Below are 25,851 nucleotides of genomic sequence, written 5' to 3'. Positions count from 1 at the left end.
ATGGAGCAGTTGTGTAAGAATGAAATCCTGGGAAAAGACGCAGAATAGCTCAGGAGAATTTCTTATCAGACAACAATTACACTGAGTACAAGAACGGGATTATCATTAATTGGACAAGGGTGATGCAAGACACTCTTGAAGACAGTTTTCACCTTGTTGTGGAAGATGCTGACTGGCTGCTATTTTGAGTTTTCAAGGTCATTGCACCATTTGAGAGCCAGGAGGGAAAACAGTTGAGCCCATGTTGAGTGCTGACCTTCCCAGCACAAGGAAAGGAGAGCAAAGAGGTCTGTAGTGGCAGAACACAAGACACTGGCTGGCATGTATTGCTGGATGGTTGCCTGGAGAGAAGGGACTGGAGATCCCCTCACAGTCTTGTGTGCCAGCACCAGGATTTGGAATTTGATACAAGCAGCCATGGGCAGCTGGATGCATACATTAGCTTTGTGTGTACATGTTTGCATGTGTGTGTTTGTGTGTGCAAAGCCAGCCCGCTCACATCCCCAGGGCGTCAAATACGGACGTTTTGTCACATCCCTCAGCATCTCATACAGATGCTCAAGGTACCTTTTTAACATCTGTATGAGAGGCACCAGCTGTAAACTAACTCCAAAACCCATCCGGCAATATGAGACAATCAGAGCGTCTGCTCCACTGGAAGTAGCACACAGAGCGACAGAGTCCCACAAGAGGTAGAGGGTAGGTTTGAGTGGTGTGTCACACACAAGACCTTCACCCAGGAGACCGGGGTTTGCACCCATGTGAAACCAAATGCCAATTATCTTTTCCTAAACCTAACCAAGAAGTTTTTGTGTTCGAAAGGCTTTTTGTCAGGAAGCCTTTGCGCGTCGCACACAGACCCTAAAGGGTTGGGTTGTCTTGTGTGTCTGTATGAGATGCTAAGGGGTGTGACAAAGTGGTGTTGGTATTTGACAACCTGCAACAAGAACGTGTTGGTCCAATTCACCTCATTGCTTTTGAATGCCAGACCGCTCTATTGCTTCTTTTTCAATCAAAACCCGCTGTAACAACATGTGCTGAGGGGCATAAGTATGTACCTATATTCTCAAGCTTAAATATCATTTATCCATAAATAAAATCACAAGTAAACTCATTAGAGACAGGTATTGTGTGTGTTCAAAGTAATCACAAGAGACTTGGAGGTGTGTTTTTGCATAAACCAATTAAAAACTGTTGTGTAAGGCAAACAAAACTTCAATTAGCTGGTGGCTCAATTTCCAATATAGGCGTGAAATGTACAGTGTGTTGTTTATTCTAATTAAGAGGAATTAAACTGCGATCTCTTCCTCTTCCTTCTCAATGCAAAAAAAAAAAAAAAAAAGATCTTAAATTATTCAATTAATTAATTTTGGTTAATCACTCTAACCTCCCATTACATGCATGTCAACTGCTCTCTATTGTTTCTCACTCTGTTCCCACCTCTGTCAGCGAGGGAGCAGGCACTTTCTTTCTCATTGAAGTAACTCTGATAGAGTCATGTATAATTATGGAGATCCCCACAGTCTCTCCATAATTCATCCATCTCTCGTTCCCTCCCTCCTTTCATTGCCTTCACCCTCTCGCTGTCCTGGCCGCTGATTTGCATTTATCTGCATCTGTCTCTATAGGCTTTAATCCTTCCCTCATTTTTCAGAGCTCTTTACTGCAATACTTCGATTAAAAAATCACTCTGTTCCTGTTTCCAGCCTTCATTTCCATTTTCCTTCTGAAATATACACCCCTAACTTCCTCTAAAAAATGACCCTTTTCTTGTTTTTACTCATCTCATATTCTTCACAACTTGTCATCCATCCGATCCATTGCTTCACTCTCTCTTCCCAGTGAATGTATGCAGCCTCAGCTAATTAGCTTATTTTATGTTGTGTCAGGCACAGAAAAATTGCACAATAGCAATGGGGGAATATCTATTGTCCAAACACTTCTAAATATTATGATTAATATATGACACTAATGTGTCGTGAAGCAACATCACCAGTTCACCAAATTGTGTGTGGGATACCTCACAGACACACATCAATCTGCTTTTAAACCAGCAAATGCTGTTTCTCATGAGTCATACAGTCCCCCATCGGGTCAATCAGTTAAATAAACACACAATAAAGAAGAAAATCACCTCACTTCCACATATTATCTCCTGGAAATACTAGTCAGTATCTCACTTTCTGACTATGACATGTACGCACAGGCATGGAGCATATTGAACAACAGAAGCACATGCATCCCACGTGCACACACACACACACACACACACACACACACAAACACACACACACACACCTGTGTGCATCTGACTATTGAAACACCAAGTGGGAAGATATGACATCTGCCGTGTACACAGGCAACGAAAAAAGAGACACATCGAGCCATTAGCAGCAAACAACAACCAATCCATTTTCTAAATATGATTAAAGCCTTCACAAATGGGTCATTACCCAAGCTGACGAAGAGGATATAAAAAAAGATAGAGAGAGAAAGAGAAAGACTGATAGAGAGAGAGGGAGAGAGAGACTGGGTTTAGAAAACAGTCATTTTTTTATATAGATGCAGAAAAGCATGCTGTGTGCGTGTGTCTGTGTCTCTTCCTGGAAAACGGTTTCTAATAGTTCACATTAGAATCTATCACAAGGTCGGAAATTCCAGTAAAGCTGAAGAAAAAGAAAAAAATTGAAGTGCAAGTGTCAAGAAGTGAGGGAGGAGAGAAAGAATGGCGTAGACCTGCCCTGGTGAAGTAATAGCAGTAAAAGCCTGAGGCTGTAAACCGAAGAGCCAAGGATTTTCCCAGGGGACACGTTCATCTCCTTGACTTTAAAGCGGATAGAGCTCCGACGCAAAGATATATACACAGTCGGGTCCCTTTGAATGGATTGGGGGTGGATGGAAAGAGGAATGGCCAAAGGAAACAAGAAATCAGAAAGTGGATAAACTGTTGCGCAGTGAGCCAGAGACGGAGGGCCTTTTCTCACCGAGTCTTGTCATAGTGCACGTCATTTTGGTTCCTTGCTGATAAAAATCTGATAATCCAGTGCAGAGGTTTTCAAACTTGTTCTGGCAACAGTTCAAACCTCACACTTTTTTTGTCAATCATCAACAAATTAATGAATGATAGCAACTAATTAAAAAAAAGTATCCATGTTGACTTTTAGTGAGAAAAAGGTCAGTACGATCGAATCAGTGAACTCAACATGAATCATATTCATTCAACTTAGTTTCACTTCATAATTTCCCACCCTGCTGTCGCTCTATGCCACCCAGTTTGAGAACCTCCAATTTAGTGTGACGAGGAGGACAGCAGGTACAAACACATTGCAGAAAGCTGCTGACAGCCTGCATAATGTGGACGTTGGATGTTGGCAAGTATGTTATCAGCATCAGGAGAAAAAGAGGCCTGCGATACTGAAGGAGTGATGTCAGCAGGAGAGAAAGTATTAATAAAAACTACATGAAGAATGCAGAGTTTATCTCAATTTTGTAGAGCACAGGAGGAGGTGGTCTACATTCAGATGTTCCACTTTGTCTTTTTTCTTCTGCAGATCTTTGAAAATTCACACCACGCTCGGTGAGAAAGACAAATGTGCTGTTAAATAGCTGCACCCTTTTTTTTCCCTCAGACGTTTGAGTGAAAATATTTTAGACTTGGTTTTGAAAAGGTCTTAAATGTGAGAACAGACACTTTGGGGATGGGAAAAATATAAGTGAAACCAAAGAGATAAGAAGAGTAGATCAAATGGAAAAGATGAGTATGTTAATATGCACATCTGCGTTTGTTTAAGTTGCATATAAAGAGGTACTTGCCGAACAAACCTTGTCTCGAGCACTTTGATAAAATACCTGTACAGTACTGGCTTTCTTCACAATCCATTAGAGAAATGTATTTCTTCTCACATCTAAGATCTTCTTGTCTTTTTGCTTTTCACAGCTATGAATTATATGTGATGTATAGTGAAGTATTGTGGAGTAGTGCTTACCGACTAGATGGATAAATTAATGTTAATGCAAAGGGTAAAGGCAGGAGGTATGGATGGGTAGATGATGAGGTTTTGGCACTAAAGGTAAAAATGCATACGGTGCAGTTTAATTGGATTTAATAAACAATTGAGTTGATGGATGGATGAATAGATGGACGGAGGGAAGGAGAAAAATGAATTAGCCCTGTACATGCACCAATCTCAGATAATGGAGTGAAGCAGTAGGTTAAGCCTTGATGGGTGGCAATAGGTGAAGGAAGAAGGGAGGAAGGAGAGCAGGGTGTGGAGAGGGGATGCATTTACCCGTCCTGCTCAACAACACTGGTGGCTAAAAACCAGGGAAATTATGCTCTTGACTCACGTTGAATGGAGGAAGAGAAGGAATACAAAAGAGGACGAGGTAGAGAGATGAGTCGTGTAAAATAAGTGGTTATTTAAGAAAAAAAGGGAAGAGAAGAAGCCAAGTGGGAATGGAGGCGGAGTGAAAGTTTAACGGAAAGAGGGAAAAAAGACAGAGATGGGGATTGGAAAAAAAGGAAAAGCGGCATTCATCTGGCGAGTGTGATAACGGCGAGTGCCGTAACTGGATAAATATAGTGGGAAAGGGTACTGAATTGAGGGGCAGTTGGAGGGAATGGAGAGAGGAGGCACAGATAGAGTTACAGAGAAGACAAAAAAAAAAAGTAGGCTGGATGAAAGAGGGGATGTATACATCTCCAGGGCACGAAGAGCTAGCTAGGAATAGATGATGTTAAATGTGACAAGATGAAGGGACCAAAGGGGGGCCATTAAATGTTAATGGGAACAGGGTAGGAGGTGGGGAGGCGTACTGGGGGCAGGAGTAAGAACAGATTGTGTTTGCGAGAAATCATCAGTCTGGTATTTTCAGCAACAGAAAGTGCCAGAAGTCAGGGAACTTAGAGTGATGAATTTCAAGAGAAACAAAGTCGAAAAGGGCATGTTATCTTTTGCTCATTCTACCTCCCTGACCACATTAATTCAAGTGCTAATTCCCTCAAGGAGTGTATATCAGCAAGCCAACGACCCACACAGACACACACCGAGGCATATATAGAGCAGAGCATATTTTCAGCCTGCCAGCAGTGTGAGTAAGCGTCTCTCTGCCACTCACTGCTTAGCGTGAACGCCACAATGCATGGCAGCAGTTTGGAGCTGTGGAACAATACATGAAACAATACGCAGACACAAGTAGGTCACCCAAACACACACACACATATATGCACACTCAGTTGTAGACATGCGGAGACACTCTTGGCGGTGGCAGTGCTGTGGGCGCTGGCTTGGATTTCCTCTCGCTTTGTCAGTGAATTCTGATGAAATCAAACACTTGATTATGATTAGATACTCATCTTAGAGCCAGCAGATACTCCACGACTTTTCATTCAGCTTATTGCTTTGCATAATGAAATACCTCCCTCGTGTTGAAAATGTATTGAGCTGTCCCTGTCCTTGTCAGCTAAGCAATCTATAGAACTAAATTGATAGATGCGTGACTGATAATGATATGGAAGCGGACACCTATCTTTTGCTAGACAGGCCATTTGCTATTAAATGACAATACAGTACGGTACAGACCATCAGGCATTATATATCTGTCAACAATTTACTTTTTTGTATACCGTTTCTACTTAATAGCTTTTCCTTTATTACCCTTGTTTGCTGTTCATTGAAGACTTTGTTGCTAATCAACAAGCAGGACTACTTTATTGCATTAATGTCTTAATTATCTTCAGGTATTTAATATACGGGAAAGGACAAAGCAACAGACATTTCTAATCCGCGTATTTAGTCTATAAAGTTTCTCAATACCATTTCGATAAAATGTAAAATATAAAAGAATTAATCCATATTGTGATATCAAAAAGCATATATCATGACGAGCCTCAAAAATAGTTTCAATACAGAGCTCTGGCGACCCAAACCTGCTTGTCACATGGTCTCTATGGTATCTGTGTTCCAGTATTTACAGTATTTGATGTCCTTCATTGCTGCTTCATTTGCATCCCGCCTTGTCAACCCATTTTCTTTTCAGTGGTTTTGCGATTTCCCTCTTCCTTTAGCTTAAAATACTTCCAAACAGGTAACAGAATAAGGCAGGCAGACGCTGTAGCTGCTGTTGATATGAGACTGCTATTCATGGCACATAGCACAAAGTGTTACTATGTGATTTGTACATTTTTAAAAGGAGGTATGGCCAAATAATCCTAACCCTCTGGGTGTGTGTTTTCTGCGACACAGTTGCTACTGAATGCTCATGAAAAATATTCTAGAGATACTACAGGCGGCAGCGTGTTCTCTATGATCCTCTCTGTTGTTTGTGACTACACTTTGCAGACAGTGACACTTACCTAAAGGCTACAATATTATATAGAATTGAGTATTTATAGTGTATAGTTTAAAGCAACCATTCCCAAATTTAAAAATGATACGGCCCAAGTTGACATGAGTCTGTTCTGCAATCAAAAAACTGTGTTGCACATGTTAAGGTCGGTAGATGGCACAAATATCAATGACAAACAGACTTTAACATCAGATAAAAGGAGGTCAGATAAATGAAAAATAATCAATAATTTAACCAACTTATTTTATCAGATCTGATTACTTTTTAATTAAAGTATTTTATCATAACTATTGTACGGCAATTTTGAACTTCAATACAGAATTGAACATTCATATCTTTCTATTTATTGTAAATGACCTCTCTTCACGGCCCACTAGGCTGTCATGACACACACTTTCGAAATCACTGGTTTAGAAAATATTATAGATCCAACACAAAACAGATTGAAGGGCGGAACTGAGAAAAGAAGGCAGTCACAAATCCATCTGCCACTTCAGCACCATGGACAGTTCCATGAATTTCTCATGATGTTACATGGTCAGGGGCATAGATTCTAACCTGCACAAACATCAGTCAGATGAAGGATCGATTGGTCAGGTGGACTAGACTGACACATTAAACCAAACAGCCCCTCTGCCCCTGAACTTGTTCTATTATAGGGGACTGAGAGAAAGGATGGCAGGTTAACAAGGGGGAGGGCATCCCCTCTCTTTCTCCCTCAAACCACCTACCGGCTCTATAAGTTATGAGTTGAGTTTTCTGCATATATATGTCAATTTGATTTTGGATTATATTGGCTGAGCGATCCTTAGAGGGGATACATGCATAATGTGTTTTACTCTATTTAAAACTGTATTACCACTGTTGTCTCTTATACTCTCCAACTTACTTAAGAAATGTTCTACAGCCACAGGCACACCGTTTTATTGGTTTTCTTCAGCTATTGATCTACTTGGTTCCTACCTCTCTCTCTCTTTCCTCTCCTTTCAATCCTCAGTCACTGGGCCACAGAAACTAAAGGACTGGGTATCAGTGTGATAAAGTATGTGTGTATGTGTGTGTGAAGAGAGCTGCTTGGCGAGACACAGATAGAGAGGAGAATCGGTCACACCTGGGTGCGGGTGAAGTGCTTGCAGTCCATTTCTTCTGACAGACCAACAAGCTGGAGAGCGAGCGCTCAATAACATGCTCCGTTGCAGGACAACACGTGTACAGCGCACACCGACTTACACAACATGCGTCGAAAAATGTCAACATGTAAACAAGATGAGGGCGAGGAAGCGGATCGATATACTTGGAATTCACGAAAAATCATGAAGAGCAATTGATTTATCTCATTTTGCAAGTTGTTGAGTTTCCAATTGAGGTTTGGGGTCTCACAATAGATACATAAATAAACACAGGGCGGATAAATTTAACAAAGTGGATGAACCCTGTGGCTGACAGTCCGAAGCCTTGGATATGAACATGTCTGTTTGTGTGACTGACGTGTACATCCCTCAAATAAACACCTCTACATGACCGCTTGACAGGTTTTAGCTGCTTTAGCGAGATTGATCCTGGAATGATTTATCGTGAGTCAGTGTACAGCTCATGTTCAGGAGGGGCTTAGATATGTGAGTGTGCTTGTGTGGGTTGGTGGCGGCGGCGGTGGTGGTGGTGGTGGTGAAAGAGTGTGGTTTAGTAGGTGGTGATGGTTCAGGATGAGAGCTGCAAAACTCCAAATGGTTATGATTCTTGTATTTGTTTGCACTCCTACACACCTCTCTTTCCGTAGTCCAATTCTGTTTTTGTGCTCCAAGTGCAGTCATTGTTCACAGCGGTGATTCTTTAAAAGTGTTGGCAAGGTATAAGGAAACAACAATTCCATCTGTGCTGCTTAACATTGCACTCAGGCAGGACTTTTTCTTTTGGGATTATTTATGTGCTTTTAAACTTTTCACAATGCAAGCAAAGTGCGTTTCTCCTCGCCGCTGTCAAACTCCAAAGACATGTTTTGCATGCTGCATCAGCACCTCTAACCCTTTAACTGTTGCTTTCCTCAGTGATCTGACATTGGGCTGGGTTAACGCAACGGGCCCTTTAAGTCATTAGCAAACAGCATTAATGAGCCTAGTGCTCAGAAGCCCCCTGCAGACTTAAGAGTGTGTGATGTAGAGGGGATGAGGGCACTAATTCTCCAAAGTGCCCTCATAAGTAGAGGATTAGCAAAGCCTTCCATTAGCCAAAGCCTTGATGATGCTAAGCTAATACGCTATACTGTAGCCAGACAAGAGCAGGGCAGCTAAATCGTTAGCATGACTGCTATAATAGGGATGTGGAGTCTGGATAATGTAGCTTATAATACATAACTGGCTTATTCAGGCTCAAAATATTCATAGGAATGCACGCTCACATACGCCGGCAGGAAATTCATTCACACTTAACGTATGCACAAATAAATCCACAGGTGGACCTTCCCACACACACACACACACGCTCACAGGCATATGCTCAAGCACTAAGATGATAGTAGATAGAAGATGGATGACTGGTTTTAGGAATAATGGCCATGACTAAGCAGTATGCAGAGACTTAGTGGAGTTTAATCATATATTGTTACACTATAATTAATTCCTCAAAGTGTGGACTTGCACAATGGGCAGTGAGATTGAAACTGCTATAACTTCTACTCATTAATCATCTACATCAATGCACGAGGAAATGGTCGCCTGAAATAACCCCGTAGCTATTGCTTAAAAGGGACAATCTATTGCCAGTTAATTGCAGAATGGCTTTTGTGTTCATCATGTTTTGTGTTACCTCCAAATTAAATTTATGTAAGTGGACTGCTTAAGACTTGAGTGACAACTATAGCCAATTTACCTTAAAAAAACAAAGCCCCAGCTCCATAATGTCTGTAATCGTGTGCATTAAGCTTTTTTTTCCGTTTGAAATGCAGACTTTTCAAGACAATTAAAGTGTCACATGAATTTAGCCTTATAGTTACATCTCAAAAGTGGTGTATCCAAATTAAATCAGTCATGCTTAAACTATGTAATTAACCAACAAAAGCGATGAAGCAGAAGCCACGTTGCGCATCATTAATGCGCAGACAAACACAGACATTCTTGGATTTGTCAGAAACTCATCCGTGCAAACAGCTTCGAAAAACCAGTTGACACAGGAGACACTGTCATATTGTATTGCTCTCGTGTTCTCTTTCTCTCTCACACACACACACATGCATGCACACATACAAGGTTTTATTCTGCTTTTCTCAGCACGAAGAATCTGTCTCCTCAAGCTTTTCTTCTTTCTTCTCTCTTTCTTTTCTCTGGCTTTATTTTTGCAGTGTCGACAGATTAGCCCGTGTGGCGTTATACAGGCTGACTGTGTGTTTTAGATTGTGCTTTCTTGCCGTTGTACTTTGCCATCGCGCCATTTGTGCGTGCGTATCCGTGCATGTGTGTTTGTGTTGACTGCACTGTCTATAAACTTTTTTTCCTATTACTTTTTGTTTTACTCTGTGACAGGATTTTAGTCAGCTAGAAGTGAAATAAACACGATCTGATGCTTAGCACAGAGCGAAGGACACAGTAAGCAGCACGAGAGCCGAGGTGAGGGATGAAATGAAGATGAGGATGAGTGAGAGATGGAAAAAGGGGATAAGGGCATAAGGGCAAAGTATGTGTGGCCTTGTGGTTAAAAGTTAATGGAAGAGCAGACTGAGGGAGGAAAAGAAGTGTGCAAAAAAATAAAAAATAAAGTCATAACGAGGTGATTAATCAAAAAGATGGCTTGAGTGAGGGAAGGAAAGAGGATACGGTGGCTGTTTGTGTCGCCACGAAGGTAAACAAGAGACGAGGGAGGAAAACGGCTGGTGAGTAAAGATGGTGGGTGGAATAGAAAAGGTGCTGAAGACGGGATGTTGAGAAGGAGGTGGAAGAGGGAGGCAGACGACTCCAAATTGAGGACAGTGTACAACATGCAGTGGTGCTGTAAGGCAACGGAAAATGAAAATCACTGCAAGACTGCAGCTTTGAAATGATTGGGTCTGAAGGGTAAGCACTCAGAGGGGCTGTTTTGGACAAGAGGGGAGATAACAGGGGAGTGGGTTGAGAGGGTGGGAGGTAGAGGTGTTTTTGACAGCACTAGAGGTCTAGTGAGGATGAAAAAAGGGGGAAGGTAGGAAAAGGAGAGGTGAAATAAGCACAGATAGTGTCTCTGAGCTGAGGAGCATTTAGGCAGTCGAGCACAAACAACTGGGGGATTGTGAATAGTCTGTCTGGCAAGAAGGGCATATTTTACAACATGATTTTATAAACAGCTTTGAACACACTTTTTATGGACGCACACTTTAATAGTTGTCTACATCACAGTGCTTTATATTGTACTGTTGTTCGTAAGGTCATTCAGTAATGTGGACATTAACACAACTCTTCAGGCTGAAGACCTGACTTGGTTTCAGTTCAGCAGCTAGGATGGAGGATGGGATAAAGTGGCAGAAAAAGCAAAGCATGCTCTGCAGCAAATGTTGTGGTGATGCAGTCAAACTATAGCATACCATGAGTCTCACTCACTACATGTATTAGGTTATTTTCTCAGACATGTGAGTTTTAATGGACTGTCACCTATATTCTGTCTCATCAACCTGCGTTGTATGTACCTGAATGATGTCCATGACTCCATCCATTCATGTAGTGACTCATAGTACTCTGTGCGGCAGCTTTAAGTGAAGTCAATTCTTGTGCCATAGTGGGCTTTTGTCAGTTTACAGTATGTTCCTGCTCTGCTGCCATATGTTTGACTACCTTTGTATCCAGCTTCCTCCCTCTCTGTTTTCATGTCCTCGGTGTAAAGTTACCACAGAGCAGGTTGTCTGCTAGTGTAACAGCTTTTGTCCTCAAAATAACTGTACAGTGCATGTGAAAACAAACAGGAACAGCTTGCGAAGTATTTCCCCGTCTTTGAGTCGGTGCTGTAGTGTGGCGACTTGTAGAATAAGAATTATTTGCCTTTGTGCATTCTTACCACAAATAATTACAATGATCAAAACTATGACTTTGCACTGCACACAGATGTAACAGATGCAGATATTTTTACCAGCAGTGACTCTTAAAGTAAAATGAGTAGAATAATAACTCCCTTTGTGTGCTTTGGAAAATAACAAATTCCTCTTATGTTTTTCCTCCCTGCAGCCTGTGAGCTGATGAACCGTGGTATCCTGGCTCTGGTCAGTTCAATCGGCTGCATGTCAGCGGGCAGTCTTCAGACTCTGGCCGACGCCATGCACATCCCCCACCTCTTTATCCAGCGCTCCACAGCGGGAACACCCCGCTCCGCCTGCCCTCAAACCGGTCGCTTCCCTGGAACAGATGACTACACCCTAATGGTCCGCCCACCTGTCTATCTCAACGAGGTCATCATGCAAGTGGTGTCTGAGTACAGCTGGCAGAAGTTCATCCTCTTCTATGATTCTGATTTCGGTAAGGAAAAAAATGAACCAATAATTCATGCCAGTGTTCATTAAAATACCCTCATATTGATAATAAAGAGATATCTATCATTGACACGGGTAAAATGAGACACAGTAGGTCCATGAAACTGGCTTTGTATGAATTTTCATTTTTTGTAATGTAAGTTTGAATGGCTTCTCAGCATGGTAGGGCATTAGAGAATTAATGGATGTATGGTTAAGCTAGAAACTTTGCCCGCCCTCTCTAGCAGTCTTTCAAATAACCAGACAGCAGTCAGACATGGACATATGTGCAGTATGTACACATGCACAGAAAAAGATATGCACATGTATTTTTATGCATCTTTATTCAAGAGACACATTAGACTGCGTGGGTGTATGCATGCTCTCTCATTTCACCCTGCACCTCTGTCTGTATGTCTCTTCGCCCTCTCTCTTTACAGTCCATTAACTCTAACATTAGACTAGCAACATCCTATGTCCCTTTTCATAAAGTGCCACTCTGTTTTTTCAGTATCTTAGTTTACTTCTACAGGAATATATTCCTCTGCTGTTTTTTGTGCAGGTGTATTCATAACATGTTGGACATAATGTGTCCTTTCTATCCCCAAACTTTTTCCAGTTACTTTATAACAGCAAGTGACAGAAGTAGGGTCGCACAAACTTTATCTAAACTCACATGGAGCCTATGGCATGCTGTCAAGAACCTTAACTGGTTTAATTTGCACGGCAAGGCCCCGTGATCCCATCTGGTACTTTAATGTGTAAATAAAAGCGATATGAGTCATACAGGAGGGCTCAAACTTAAAGGCATGTTGCATTTTTGATCACACCCCAATGAGCAATGTTGAAGCAGTTATTTTGCTAGCTAATGGAAAACACCAGGAGTGACATCACTCAACGGTGGGTGGAGAGAAGTTTGCCTCCTAAAAGTTTTTGAACCTGAAGAGAGCTGCGCGGTCGTTTTCTGCCTCAGTGTTGATTCAATCCTCATAAGCTATAATGGGGCTCCATCTCACTCATTGCAGTCAATTAACACAATTAATGTGTTGTATGCATTGATCTCCAATGAGATCTCTGCAGTGGAGTTGTTTTGCAATGTCTTCCGCAGCCTCGAAGTAAATCTTATAAGGCATTAAAGCCTTTCATCAGCGTATTGAATATGTCATGAAAGTATGTTCTAACCAGTGAGCTCTACCAAGCAGTGTATATTGGATGGATATTGAGTAGTGGCTAATGTGGCCCATTTGAAAATGCTAGTCCGACACCTCAGAAGTCAGTGTAGTAAATATCAGAAATAAATCAACTCTGAGCAACTCATGGGGAAATAATCTGTAAATGAATTGGTAGAATAGACGCACACAGATACAGTGCACTGATATAGTCCTACTCGTTGTGTATGTTATACTGTTGGCGTAGCTTCTATTACCTTTTACAACAACATACAACATACTTTACAAGAACAGCAATCATTAGACTGTTACATGAATGATAAGAGACCAGTATGATAATAAATGCATTAAGAAATCTTGTCAAAAAGAAAGTTTTTAATGCCATACTGAAGCTGGATCAGACAGCATCTCTTCTTAATTACTGCGTGGATATATGCCGCTTGTGCGTGCTTGATTGCAAGCTGTTGATTTGAACGTTTATCTGAAGGATTAAGCTGGTTTAGGCCCTTTTCCATACACTGAAATCTGAAGCAACAGATGTGGTTCATGGTTATAGTCTCTGAACCATGAAGTTCTATACTACTTTGAAAGCCTCCGTTTCACACCCTAAAATCAACTTCATTAAAGTTGCATGCAAATTACCAACAAATATATTCATGCCTGTTTAGAAAAGGCTTTTACTCTAACCTTTGCACAACCCTCATCAAGACCGAAAAAAGCAGGAATGCCAGTTTTTATCCGACAACCTTCAGTCAACTAGTTTAAATCCAGACTATATCCCCAAATGTGTCTAGTTCCCACAAAATATCTACTCAATAGACCCCATTCACACACACATACGCATGCACAGCCGCAAACACACACATGTTCGTACCCCATTTAAATCCCTCTATCCCCTCTGTGCTCTGTGGCCACTGATTCAGCGCATGGATCCTCTGGGTTTTGGCAGTGCTGTTCTCTCAGCCACAGAAGGCCCTTTAAAGATATCACCATTGTTCCCTAATGGCCTAACCCCCTGTTCAAGGAGAGAAGGGAGAAAGTAAGAGTGCAACAGAGAGAGAAAGAGAGAGAGAGCAAGACAGCGAGGTAGAGAGAGAGAGAGAGACAGAGAGACAGAGATGGCCTTTAAGATGATAGCAGTGTTCCCAAAAGGCCTCCCCTCTGTACAAGGAGAGTTCTTTAGAGAACAGACAGCAGAGTGTGTCCCCTTAAATGAAGCTACGGTGCAACTGTCCCAATCCCTATTTTCAGCTCTACTGGTGCGTTCGGGACACTGAGAACACATGTTTTCTCTCTATTATCTCTCACCCTCTCGCGCCATCTTCCTTTCTTTTTCTGCCTTTCTTTTTCCGACTCCCACTCACGTCTTTCCCGAGGTGTCTTATGTTGACACTGCAAAGCTTGATATATATTAAAAAATGTGAGTGACAAGTTCATGTTACCTGCTGAGTCACCTCGTCCATAATCCAGTCAGAACTACAGCGCCGGTCTCGTAGAGCAAATGTGGGAAGTACCACTTAGTGGTAATAACACTGTTGACATTAAGATGATTTGTTTTGTTTTGCTTTTAGCCAATGACAAGAGGGGCCTGAGCCACAATAGTAAAAGGTTACAGCCGAACAAAAGAGCCATTTTAAAAGTGTGATGCTTGTTAGGTTGCCAGTCTTTTATAAGGTGAAAACAATAAAAGTGCTGATATTTTGGACATTTTTTTTTTTTTTTTTTTTTTTGAATAAAAGTGTGTGTAAGGTAAACAGATAAAAATAGGGCTTCAATATTATCAGAAGAAAACATTTTACTGTAAATTAAAGTACTACAAGATAATGATTGTGTGAGAAGCAGCTATGTGTCTCTAGATTGGCTGTTTTGTCACATACTGGCTGTAGTGGTCAATAGGGCAACTGTCTAAAATGTCAGCTTAGCCCTTCATGCCTATGTGTATATCCTTTTTATTGACTGTGTAGTTCTAAATATTTTAGCAGATGTTTAAAAATTAAACATGAAATCAATAAAAGTAATCTAAAAACAGCCCCTGTTTGTAAAAAGGCAGTTGATTGTTGAAATGTGCCAAAAGGGGCTGCAGATGTAAATTAGCTGTAAGCTAACTCTGGTACAATGCATCAAATGGCAACATTTATGTTGAATACTGTACATGGTAAAAGGTGACTGAATTTAAAAAAAGTGTTCAGGTTATGACCCATATCTATATGGTCATTAAATATCCTTATGCTGCCGTGCATAGTGCTGCCTAATGAAGCATGTTAATAGCTTTGAAACAAAGTTTCATACCTTAAATCTTCCTCCCTCTTATCTTTAAAATTCCTCCTTACAACAATTTGCTCATTAGTGATAATAGGCCAGATGAGAACAACGGAGAACTCATTTTGTTCCTCCCTTTCATCACACAGTGAAAAGTGTGAAAATGTCAACCGCTGATCTGATGGGTTCATACAAAGAAGAGGAGTGTGCGCAGTATTGTGACTGCTGATGCTACAGTAACCATCACCTCACCTCGTTGTATCTGCCTCCTTTGTAGCGGTGGGAAATAAAAATAAAAAATCTTGACAGGGCAGATAGATGAGAGCTGTTTAATGAGCAGAGAAAAGGCTAATAATACAAGGAAGAGAAGAATAAAAAAGAGAGAAATATAGAAAAAGGATGCAAAAAATTGTGTTCTAAATTGATCACACGAGGACCTTTTAAAGTGTGAAAACTTGATGATACTGTGATTTTTATTTTCCAAATGGCTCAAACTCCACCTTCTACTCTCATCTTAGTGAATAAATACAAATATAGGAGCGGTATGAGTGAAATTATTCATTGGTCACTTTTCCCTACTAACTTATCTTACATTTAGAAATGCAGAAAACATAGTTAAAACCATAAAATGTTGCTTTCCAATTGCCAAGTACAGACCTATTATTCATATGTCAATATTTTGAGAGGGCATGGCTGAAAGCAATAACGACACAAATGGCACAGAGGACTGTGCATGGGGAAACAGAAAGCAGGATAATGAGCCAAATCTCTGCAAAGCCATAAGCCTTTTACACGGACATTTGTGTGGAGTTTACCTAGAAGTGACGAGTTACCTTGTTTGAACCATATCTGAATTGCGGCAGACAAAATTGAGTAAGGGAGCAGAAACAGCAGAGAGGAGAGCAGGAAGGAGTTGACAAGCATGAAGTTGTTTATAGAGACAAGGGGGAGAGAACAAGGAGTGATGACAGATGGATGCATAGATGGATACCTCTTTTTAACAGTGGTGAGGCCCACAGCTGCCGCAGGGGGGGAAGCTGGTGGGAGGGGAAAGAGAGGAGGTGAAAAATACATAAAAGCCATGCCAAGAGAGAGACATAGGAAAGCTGATGATAAAGGAACATTCAGAGGCATAGAGGCAAACAGGTACACTCATGAGCCAAACACCAAAGATCGACAAGCGTTATACAGGGAGGTCATGTCTTACTTTGTCTCCTCTAGAGTGAAATCGTTTGGAGGGCGAGACAGAAAGAGAGATAAAAGTGGTCCTGAATATATAAGGGAAGAAAACAGTAAAGCAGAGTGGGGAAAGCAACAGAGATCTGAAGGCATAGCAGATTTGGTAGGGCAGAGTGAAAGGCAGTCAGACAGGCAGATAAACAACAAGAAACACAAGGAAGAGGGTGTGAAAGCTTTTGCATAAGGGTGTGACCCCAGAGTTAAGTTTACATCCTTGGTGGACACTGGAGGTGTAATGTCTTTTGCTGAGAGCTGCATTATGCATTATGAATATGGAGGTAAGGCAGACTTACTCAGAGTTCTTCTATAGGACAAAATCTAAGAAGGTAAATGTTTTTTAGGATAGCCATATAGGTGAACTTTGTTTGGGTTTTTGGTAATCCAGCCCCCCATAAAGCACTTAACTTTCAGAATTCATGCTGAACTGAGGGTCCATTTTATCCTCACTCTTGTTGTTTTTATCGTGGAAGCATTTCAGAATTGAAACATCTCTTTCTCTGCTCAGACACATTTCCACTGTGTTTTAAGTTGTTCTGAAAACAGTCTTTGTGTTTTACAAGCTCTTGATATTGAATACACATTTGCAGGTCATTTATAACCGATCCAGTAACAGGTACCTCACAATTTTCATTACTGTAGCAACATCCTTGCTTATTTTAGCTCATACCTGTATTTCCTGGATCATGTATATTAGCAGAAAGAAAAAAAAAATAGCATTCATCTTTCTGCTTCACAGACCCAGGAGGAGAAGTGACATAAGCTTTGTTTACGCGGCAGGAACGTTTGTTCCACAGGAACTGTGAACCTTTGGAGGAACTTGGTGCATTTCCATCAAAGGGACCTGGATATAAATTGTGTTCGGAGTGTATTACTTTCCAAAAGTACAGGAATGTTGTGGGTTGGTTTTACAGCCACCATTTTTAAAAAATCTCCTGCTGCAAACCATTTGTCCGTCAGTGTGCGTAAGCATAAGACAGACTGACATATATAACTGCTATATACTCACATTAAAAAAAAGCCTGTGTAAAACCAGCCGGTCTTCATTAATGTGCCTAATCTTTGCAGGTTTTTAAACTGCAGTGGAAATGCAGACAACAGGACGAAGGACACAATTAGTTCCTTGAAAAGTGGGTAGGGGTATTTTCTGTGGAAATGAAAAGCTAGTGAATTCTTGTAAACTGCCAATGATATATACATGTATTTACCTTCAGTGGGGAATATTGTGCTTTATAGAATAGAATAGGAGTTGGTTGTCTTTGGCGGCAACCACGGAGCCAGAATACAACACAACCACATCCAGTTGCGGAGGATAATGTGCTTGGGTCTAAAATACTTTGGCCCAGTTGAGTGCTGATAATCATCAAGTAGCCTGTTCAATTTAGAAAATGTCAAAGAAGCTCAAGGCATATGAAGGTCAAGATCAAAATTGGTGACAAAAGTAGGAAGAACAGGCGAAAGCGAAATGTTAGACACTTAAGGAATGTGAAAGTCAGAGAAGTGGATGGGGGAGGAGGGATTAAAAGCTGGAGAAAAAATTGGGAAGATGGGGAAGGTGATGCACACCTAAAAGGTGCCAAGCCTTTTATAGAGTGTTGGTTTTTTACAAGTGTTGGTTAAGCTCTCTGTGGGGACTCTGGGACCGAAAAGCCTGGGGCTTTTAGAAAACAGAGTGAAAGATAGGGAAAGAAGGAGGGAAATAAAGCAAACGAGTGGTGGACAAAGATAGGCACTTAGATCTAAAGGAATGGAGGATTTAAAGAGCAATAAGCAGTCAGGAAGACGACCGATGCTTCAGGGCCTAAGGCATTTGATTTTCTATATGGAGGTAAACTTCCCAAGTATAGGTTCAGATCCCTCAGGATGGCTGCAACTCCAGCTGATGATTTAATTCTCCTGGCCTAAGCTCACAAGAAACTGCTTTTCCATTTAAGGCTCAATCCATATTTTAAGAACCACTGCCTTTGAGCCATACAACAGTGAAATGCCTGGGGCAGGGATAAGGATAGCCAGAGGTAAAGGCTGAGGGGAAAGGCAAAACAAAGACATAAAGATGTTGGTCTAATAGCAGAAAAGAAGGGTGGAGGGGGTAAATAAATAATAAGTAAATTGTAAATTCAATTTTGTAAAATAAAGAATACTTTGTATGGGGACGGTTTGTTATCTGGAGTTTGTTCTTTTGGCCATCGAAGGAACTGTGAGAGTAAAACTGTAGCTGGAAATAATACACCATGCCAATATTTTTATATTGCTGTAACAATACCTTACACCTGTGGGGAATATATTGACATAAAACACCTCAATGTACTGCCATCTACTAAAATTGAATTTTTACCCCTGCTACCCATTCTGGCCTCGACCCAATTTGTCATGTAAAACAACACTACGGCATTAAATGGATAAAAAAGCGATGCAAGGTCACACTCACCCTCCCCTTCTCCTCCTCCTCCTCCTCCAGCTTGCCTTGCCACTTGAGCAAAACTAATTTGTGTCAGCATAGATTCCATGGCAGCAAAAAAACACGCATTTTACGATATGGACAACGGGCAATCGAGCTTCACTCCCTGCTGGTGAGCGAGCACCAATCATTGGGAAAAGCTGGTCGCTCTGGTAGCTCCCTCAAGCTGTTACTACAGTATGGATGGACTAATGGAAGGATGGTGCCATGAACAGTCACTACCAGTTATGCTTGGCTATCTAACAATCTAACAAAAGTTACAAGCCCAGACTTTTAATGCCTCCGGCAGGGAGAGTGCAGTTGAGACAGAGCGGGAGCACGGGAAGGAGAAAGGCCCAAAATTGTGAAGTCAAATGCAGTGTGAAAGTGTCCACTCCTAAAGTTTGGTATTTTCTTTATTGTTTGAAGGTGAGGCAGAATTGTAAGTCAAGCAGGGGGAGTGAGGGAAGGAGAACAGGGGAACAGGGAGGCTCTGACAGACGACCAGGGAGTTACATAGGCTGAATCTCATTTGCAGATGTTTGATGTTTCCCTCGTACACCACACTCAGGGGAATCTCCGCTAATACCGGATGTTTTTTACACCTCCTTTTGGACTGTCCATTTCATTTCCTCACAGTGTAGAGTTCATATTAATGTTTTCTCATCCTCTGCTATCAAGGGCGTTCACAGGGCAGTGCAACAACTGATCTATTTAGATTTCCTGTAATTGACTTCCCATTGAAAGGTATCTAATGGCCTAAAAGCATTTGCATCATCTTGACCAGTCATAATATTGATAGAATTCTGTTTTCACTGCATAAACAAGTCACCTAACTGACTAAATTGCTGAAATACTTTACTGTTGTTAAGTTGTAAAGGACAAAATAGGTTATTTTCATTTGAAAATGAGTCTTCTGATCTACAGCCCCTACTACTGCATATTAAGTTATGTTTAAGTCCAGGCAACCCCTTAGATAAGGTAAGGGAAATACCAGTATCATTGCTAATGTTCTGGGGATACACTTTCAGAATTTATAGAAACAAGGCCTGATTGTAAGTAGGGTGTGAACACCGGTCTCCAGTGTAGAAGTGACGGTTATTACACATGACACAGAGTCCGCTTCTCAGAGTGGAATAACAGCTTGGACTTTACACACTCTCAAAATGTGATTCAGCCCAAGAGAAAGCAAAACGGGGGAAACTAAGGGAGGTTTCAGATGAAAAGCCAAGGGAAGAGAGGGGGATGAGGGCAGAGCAAGCAGGGGAGAAAAGGAGTTGTGGTTTCTGAACACAGACGAAGTACCACTGAGCTGGTCGGCACATGCAGGTGAAAGCCCTGCGTACTGTTGGCTGCTACACTACATTAACTCTAGCTTTCACTTTGAGCCAGGGACTTGGAGGATAGCTGGGACAGGGGGTGAAATTGGGTAAAGGGACACGCAAAGAGAAGCACAATACAAAACATGAGCTTGTTTTATGAGAAATTATGGAAACCATTCCAGTTGATGCAGTTTTCTATACAAAATGCCTCTTCAGTTCAACACAGAAAGTGGTTACCAACAGTGGCATATTGTGAGGGGGGACCTCTAGATGTGGAAATTGTAATTCACATGCGGATAAAAGCCAATCATATAAATGTATTTAATTCACAAAATGCTAATTTCTTATCTGGAAAATGTGCATACATGTGGAAAAAAGCCAATCACTTGTGGCATTATTTTCTTTTCACATGTTGGACTTCAAGTTCACATGTGAAAACATTCAATTGACACCTGAAATTGTGACTGTCACAAGTGAAAAGGCAAATACCGCCTGTGGCATTTTTCGTAAGGGTCAGAGTTATACAGATGTTGCGAAAAACCACTTTGGCGACAGCGAGTAGCATGGCAACAGTGATACAGTCATCTCTATTAGATGAGGATGAAAAGGCCTGGGACTGAGGGGATGCACAGTATGTCTTTGCATGGGAGACTTGGGAGGAGCCCTTGAGTAAGATGACAGAGCTTGGGGAGAAAGCTGTTGAGGTGATGGGTGATCATGGTGTTAATGGACCGGTACTGTCTCCCAGAGGAATGTTTCTCAAACAGATGGTTGCCTGGGTTGGCAAGGTCGGTGGCAATTTTACCCGTCTTTCAATCCGCTATGGTGTCCTGAAGCTCCTTGATGGAAAGCAGCCGACAGCCAATGATCCGCTCAGCAGTGGGGAGTACATGCTCGAGCCTTGTCCTTTGAACGGCAGGAGGCAGGAACTCAACCAAACTTTGATGGAGGGAATGAGGATGCTTTTGACCATTAATGTGTAAAATTGGACCAGGATGCATCCACTTTTGAAAGTCAATGGCTTTTTTCTATTTTTTTTTTGTTTGAAGTGGTGGTCATAAAACATTCCTACACGGCATATCTCACACATGGTCGCTGAACCCCACGCTCTTGCTCTACTGTGGTTTTATACTTGAATGTAATTTATTTCATGAGTTTTGAGATTTAAATGTCTTAATGTGTTTGTGTGTCTCTGTCTTTAAATTGCCAATGTCTGTGTTGTCACTCTGTAATTACAAACTAACAACGCATGCTGCAATGTTTAGACACAGTATTTAAAGAGTAACTTAACACCGGGCTGAAAAGCAATGTTTTCCTGCTGTCTCTGGCTGAAAATTGAAACTGCACTCAGCCAGCCAGCTCTCACTCCCAATGCATCATATACAGCAGCCTGGTCAATAGCCCTAGGCTTCACAGTTTGATGCTGTAGTTACCCCTCCAGCGTCGGTTCTTGAAGCAGTGCTCCAGTGCAGTAGTATAAAAAGCAAGAAAGTTTGAGTTGGTTGGGTGGGTTGTTGATAAGACTTACCCTCCAGAGACTGGAGTTCACATCCAGTTTGTGAGAGTCAAGAGTGATTTTTTCTTTTCAATTTATGTAACATAAGTTAGTGAACATACTTAAATGACTGAAGTGATGCCATGTCACTTGTGTAAGTAGACGTTACTTATGTCACCTACATAACTTTAGACTAGCTTTAGATATTTCAACCCTAAGAATGACCTGTTTTCCTAATGTAACCAAGCATTTTTTTTGCCCAACCCTACTGGAATAGTTTTATTTGTGTAAACCTAACCAAAGTGTGACTGTTTGACAATGGTAATAACGTCCGAGGCATTCAGCATGCTTTATTTTAAAAGTGTAACTGGACGTTGGATATTACAGATTGCGTGACGTTGACCGCAGAGCCTTTATTTTGAAAGTGTAACCAGACATGGCATAAAATGTATAAGTGCTGATAACCGTAGAGCCCTTCACGTCCAAAACTGATGCTTGAGGGGGAAGGGAGAGTGTCATACTTTGAAGCTTCAGGCCACTGACCAAGCTGGTGAATTTGAAGAGTTGGGAGTGAGAACGTCCTGACACAGTGTCACAGATGGACTTGGTTGGGTCTGTTCAAGTGCAACCAACATTGATGCCACAGGGTCATGAAGCACCCCTGTACATCACTCCGTCAAGCTGAGAAGTCAGGAGAACTTAAGCTGCTCTTTCATGATTGTTCAGTGCTGATATGCCTCTTAGCATTTGTCACATTATCCTAAACCAAGCTAAATATTATGGTTGCAAAAAGTTATTCACAAATACATTTGTGTTTAGTGTAGTGAATTTGAATGAGCTGTACAGGGTGAGATGGATGGATCTGTTTTTTAAGCTCCTCACAGAGTGGAGCAAGGCGAATGCATTAGACACACAACCTGTACTGTGAGCAAGGGTAGAGAAAGGATTGATGATGGCAAATAAAGCCAGAGCGACCCTTTAGTCAGTCAGCAGGCAGGCAGACAGTAAGAGAGAATGGCTGACAGGTACAAGGCGACAAAGAGGCCTATAATACAGCCACTAAAAACAGGCGGACTTGACATAAAGCACAGACAAAGACGAAGTTTATAGACACACAGGCTGATTGGTAAGAGCATGTTTGTGAAAACCGGATTGTCATGAATTATTTTGTAATGTAAAACACGGAACAGGAACACGCCTAACATGCATACGCATATGCAACAAAGCATCGTGCAGCTCGGGTTGTCTACATTATTTAATTTCTTCTTGCTCTGTTGACAAAAGCTTTTTGATTCCGTTGATTTACAGAGCTTTCTTACAACAGAGCGCATAAATCAGACGGCGGAAAATGTTTATGTAGCTTGGCGCCATAGATTGTAAATGGCAGTGGCCATTCCATGACAAATACGGAGAGAACTAAGCTTAAATCAGCTTCGACTGGCATAAGTATAGCGTATGTGCGTGTGTGTGTGTGTGTGTGTGTGTGTGTGTGTGAACAATCATAGATCTTTCTGACTGTGTATGCTGGTGTTCATTGATGAAGCTAGAAAAGCATGACAGAAGCATGATAAACTAAAGAACAGACATTTATTCATTTTCTGTTGGTAAATAAATAACATCTGCATGGTGATAAACATATATTACATGTTATCTTGAATTTGCATGTGCCTGTCTGTACAGTATGTACTGAATGAGGTGCTCAGTGTATCCGTTTTGTTTATATATTCACGTTATGTAGCTCATCAGGAGTCTCAGCAGTAGTGATGATGATTGTGTTGCCAATGATAATATAGTTTAAAAGCAATTACTACTATTAAGACAAATAATTATTTCTACTAATTACAGTAATTAGATTGTAATGCTTTCATCGCTCCGTGCCCGCCGACAGATTAGAGCAGTGTTATTTGGCCATTAAAGATGCCATCTCGATGTCTCTGTTTGCCCAACCACCTTTCTCATCAACACATGTACACAGAGAGATTGACATCACACTTAATAGACAAACCATGAAGATTGACATGGATAAACTGAAATGAAAGCCAAGAAGACTTAGCAAGACATGCACACCCGCATTACATGTGTGGGAATTTATGCACAAATTTAAAACTCCCTTAACAGATTGGGTGCCCAGCTGTTGTCTTCTGGAGTTCTGCATGTGTCGTGAGTGTCAGTTGTCTGCCTGTGCTGCTGTGAAAGGAAAGTGTGAAAGGAATGAAGTTGCAAGAGAAAGAATTCAACTTTCCACCAAACTTTGATTGATTTGCTGTCTGACATACTGCTGTCACTGAAAGACTGAAAACATTCCTTCTTAATCTGCCCGCTGTGTTGAAAAGCCATGACGTGATCTGACACACACAAAAAAGTTAGAACTAAAATCAAAAATGTCTCCCGCCGCCCTTCTGAACTCACATCCCGCTCGCTAAAATCAGTGTCATGTGTGTGTGTGCACATGGGATTTCGTTTGTCCTCTTCCGTAAATTAATTTCTCTCTGAATCTGAACTGTTGCTGGTGTGTCTCCTCTTAATACGCTGTTAAACCTCCAAAATTTGGCATTGATGCAATCACACCGTCCTCCCCGGCCCTCTGGCCCTTAACAAGTCTAATCAATCCGGTTAATTGCTCAGCCACGATAGGGGCAATGACGACAGTGTCATCCGTTTTCCATATCAGATACATCATTAGGTAGTTGCTTTACATAACCACACACACACACATCCTTCGACATCATTAGCAGTGGTCTCAACCAAAGTGCCTTAATTAGTATTACCTTGACCTGCAATGTATCTCATTAAGAATAGGCTGGGCTGTTAAAATACTGACACCAGCATCCGGGTTTATTTATCATACAAAAATAACTCTTAATATAGATAATTACACTGGTTTGGTTCTCTAATCTAAAACTCTTAACAGTGTCATTAGTTATTTGTTCTCTTAGTGTCCCAGCAGGAGTAAAGAGTATGTGGCGGTTTCAGCAGGACGGGACACTTTTTGGGTCACTGTGTCCTTGTGCTTACAGCACAGATATTGGCAGATATTCAACACAACAACAAACCCCTTCCCTTATCAGACATACTTGACCTCCATGCCAGATTTCAGCTTCCTAGGGCAAGAACTGTGGCCACGGAGAAATGGGGAAATCTTTGTGGACCGATCGGCAGAGCGAACTATAGAGCTGCTGATTGCAGCTAAAAGACGTTTCATCCCCTTAAATCTATAAAGCTTACAGAAACCTCAATGTTGCTGTATGTCTGTTGCTATTGCTAGTTTTGTCCATCAGTATCAGTAGACCAAAGTGTCAAAATCAGTGCACAAGTAAGGCAAAAACATGCCTCTCACTTCCGATGAATCACAATCATATACTTTTGTTTTCATTTCTGTGTGTTTGTGTGTGAGTGTGTGTGTGAGGGAGACGGCATGTCTACATATTGCTTTAGTTATTCAAGTTTCCAGAAGGAAGAAGGCGTTTAATACTGACGTATGTAGAGTGCTGGAAACAAAAGCCCCAATATAATACAAGGGATAAAATGGCAAAGAATCACTGCCAGTAAGAGCTCCGGCACTCAGATATTTACTGAACCTATTCATGCAGAGAGAAAACTAATCAGCTAAAGCAGAGGATATGGTGTAAAGTAATCAGTGATGGTTTGACTATATATCTGCCAAATCTGTGTGTATGAGCAGGTGTATCTCTTTCTCTCTGCCCGTCCTCTATATTGTCTTTTTTTATTGTGTTACACTATCAAAGGAATGCATGTGTCCCTCTAGAGCCAAATACATTCTCTATCTCTATCTCTCTTTCTCCAGATATCCGTGGTATTGAGGATTTCCTAGACCGGACCTCTCAGCAGGGAATGGATGTATCCCTTCAGAAGGTGGAATCTAATATCAACATGATGATCACAAGTCTGTTCAGAACAATGCGAGTTGAAGAGCTGCATCGCTACAGGGACACACTACGCAGAGCTGTGCTCTTCATGAGCCCAGCCACTGCAAAGGCTTTTATCACTGAGGTAAGGAGGGTGGTTTTCTTTTTGCTTTTTAACAACGTCAGTGGAAAAACATCAGTTGCAGTATCGTAGGCTTTCTCACCATCTGTGAGATATCTTTAACTTCATGATACCCT

The 25,851-nt window shown here is 41.3% G+C and overlaps 1 protein-coding gene across 1 annotated transcript in view; it reads left to right on the top strand.

Moving 5' to 3' along the window:
- Positions 1 to 25,851, top strand: part of grid2 (glutamate receptor, ionotropic, delta 2) — a 406,897-nt gene that overhangs the window by 189,178 nt on the left and 191,868 nt on the right. Inside the window, exons 3-4 of the mRNA XM_073465777.1 lie at positions 11,529 to 11,816; positions 25,533 to 25,738. Of these exons, the coding sequence (XP_073321878.1) occupies positions 11,529 to 11,816; positions 25,533 to 25,738 (494 nt within the window). The remainder of the gene's footprint in view (positions 1 to 11,528; positions 11,817 to 25,532; positions 25,739 to 25,851) is intronic.

Source organism: Pagrus major, chromosome 5, assembly GCF_040436345.1.
Source record: "Pagrus major chromosome 5, Pma_NU_1.0".
Classification (NCBI taxonomy): domain Eukaryota; kingdom Metazoa; phylum Chordata; class Actinopteri; order Spariformes; family Sparidae; genus Pagrus; species Pagrus major.
The sequence above is the reverse complement of the archived record's forward strand: the minus strand, read 5'-3'. Positions and strand labels throughout refer to the sequence as shown.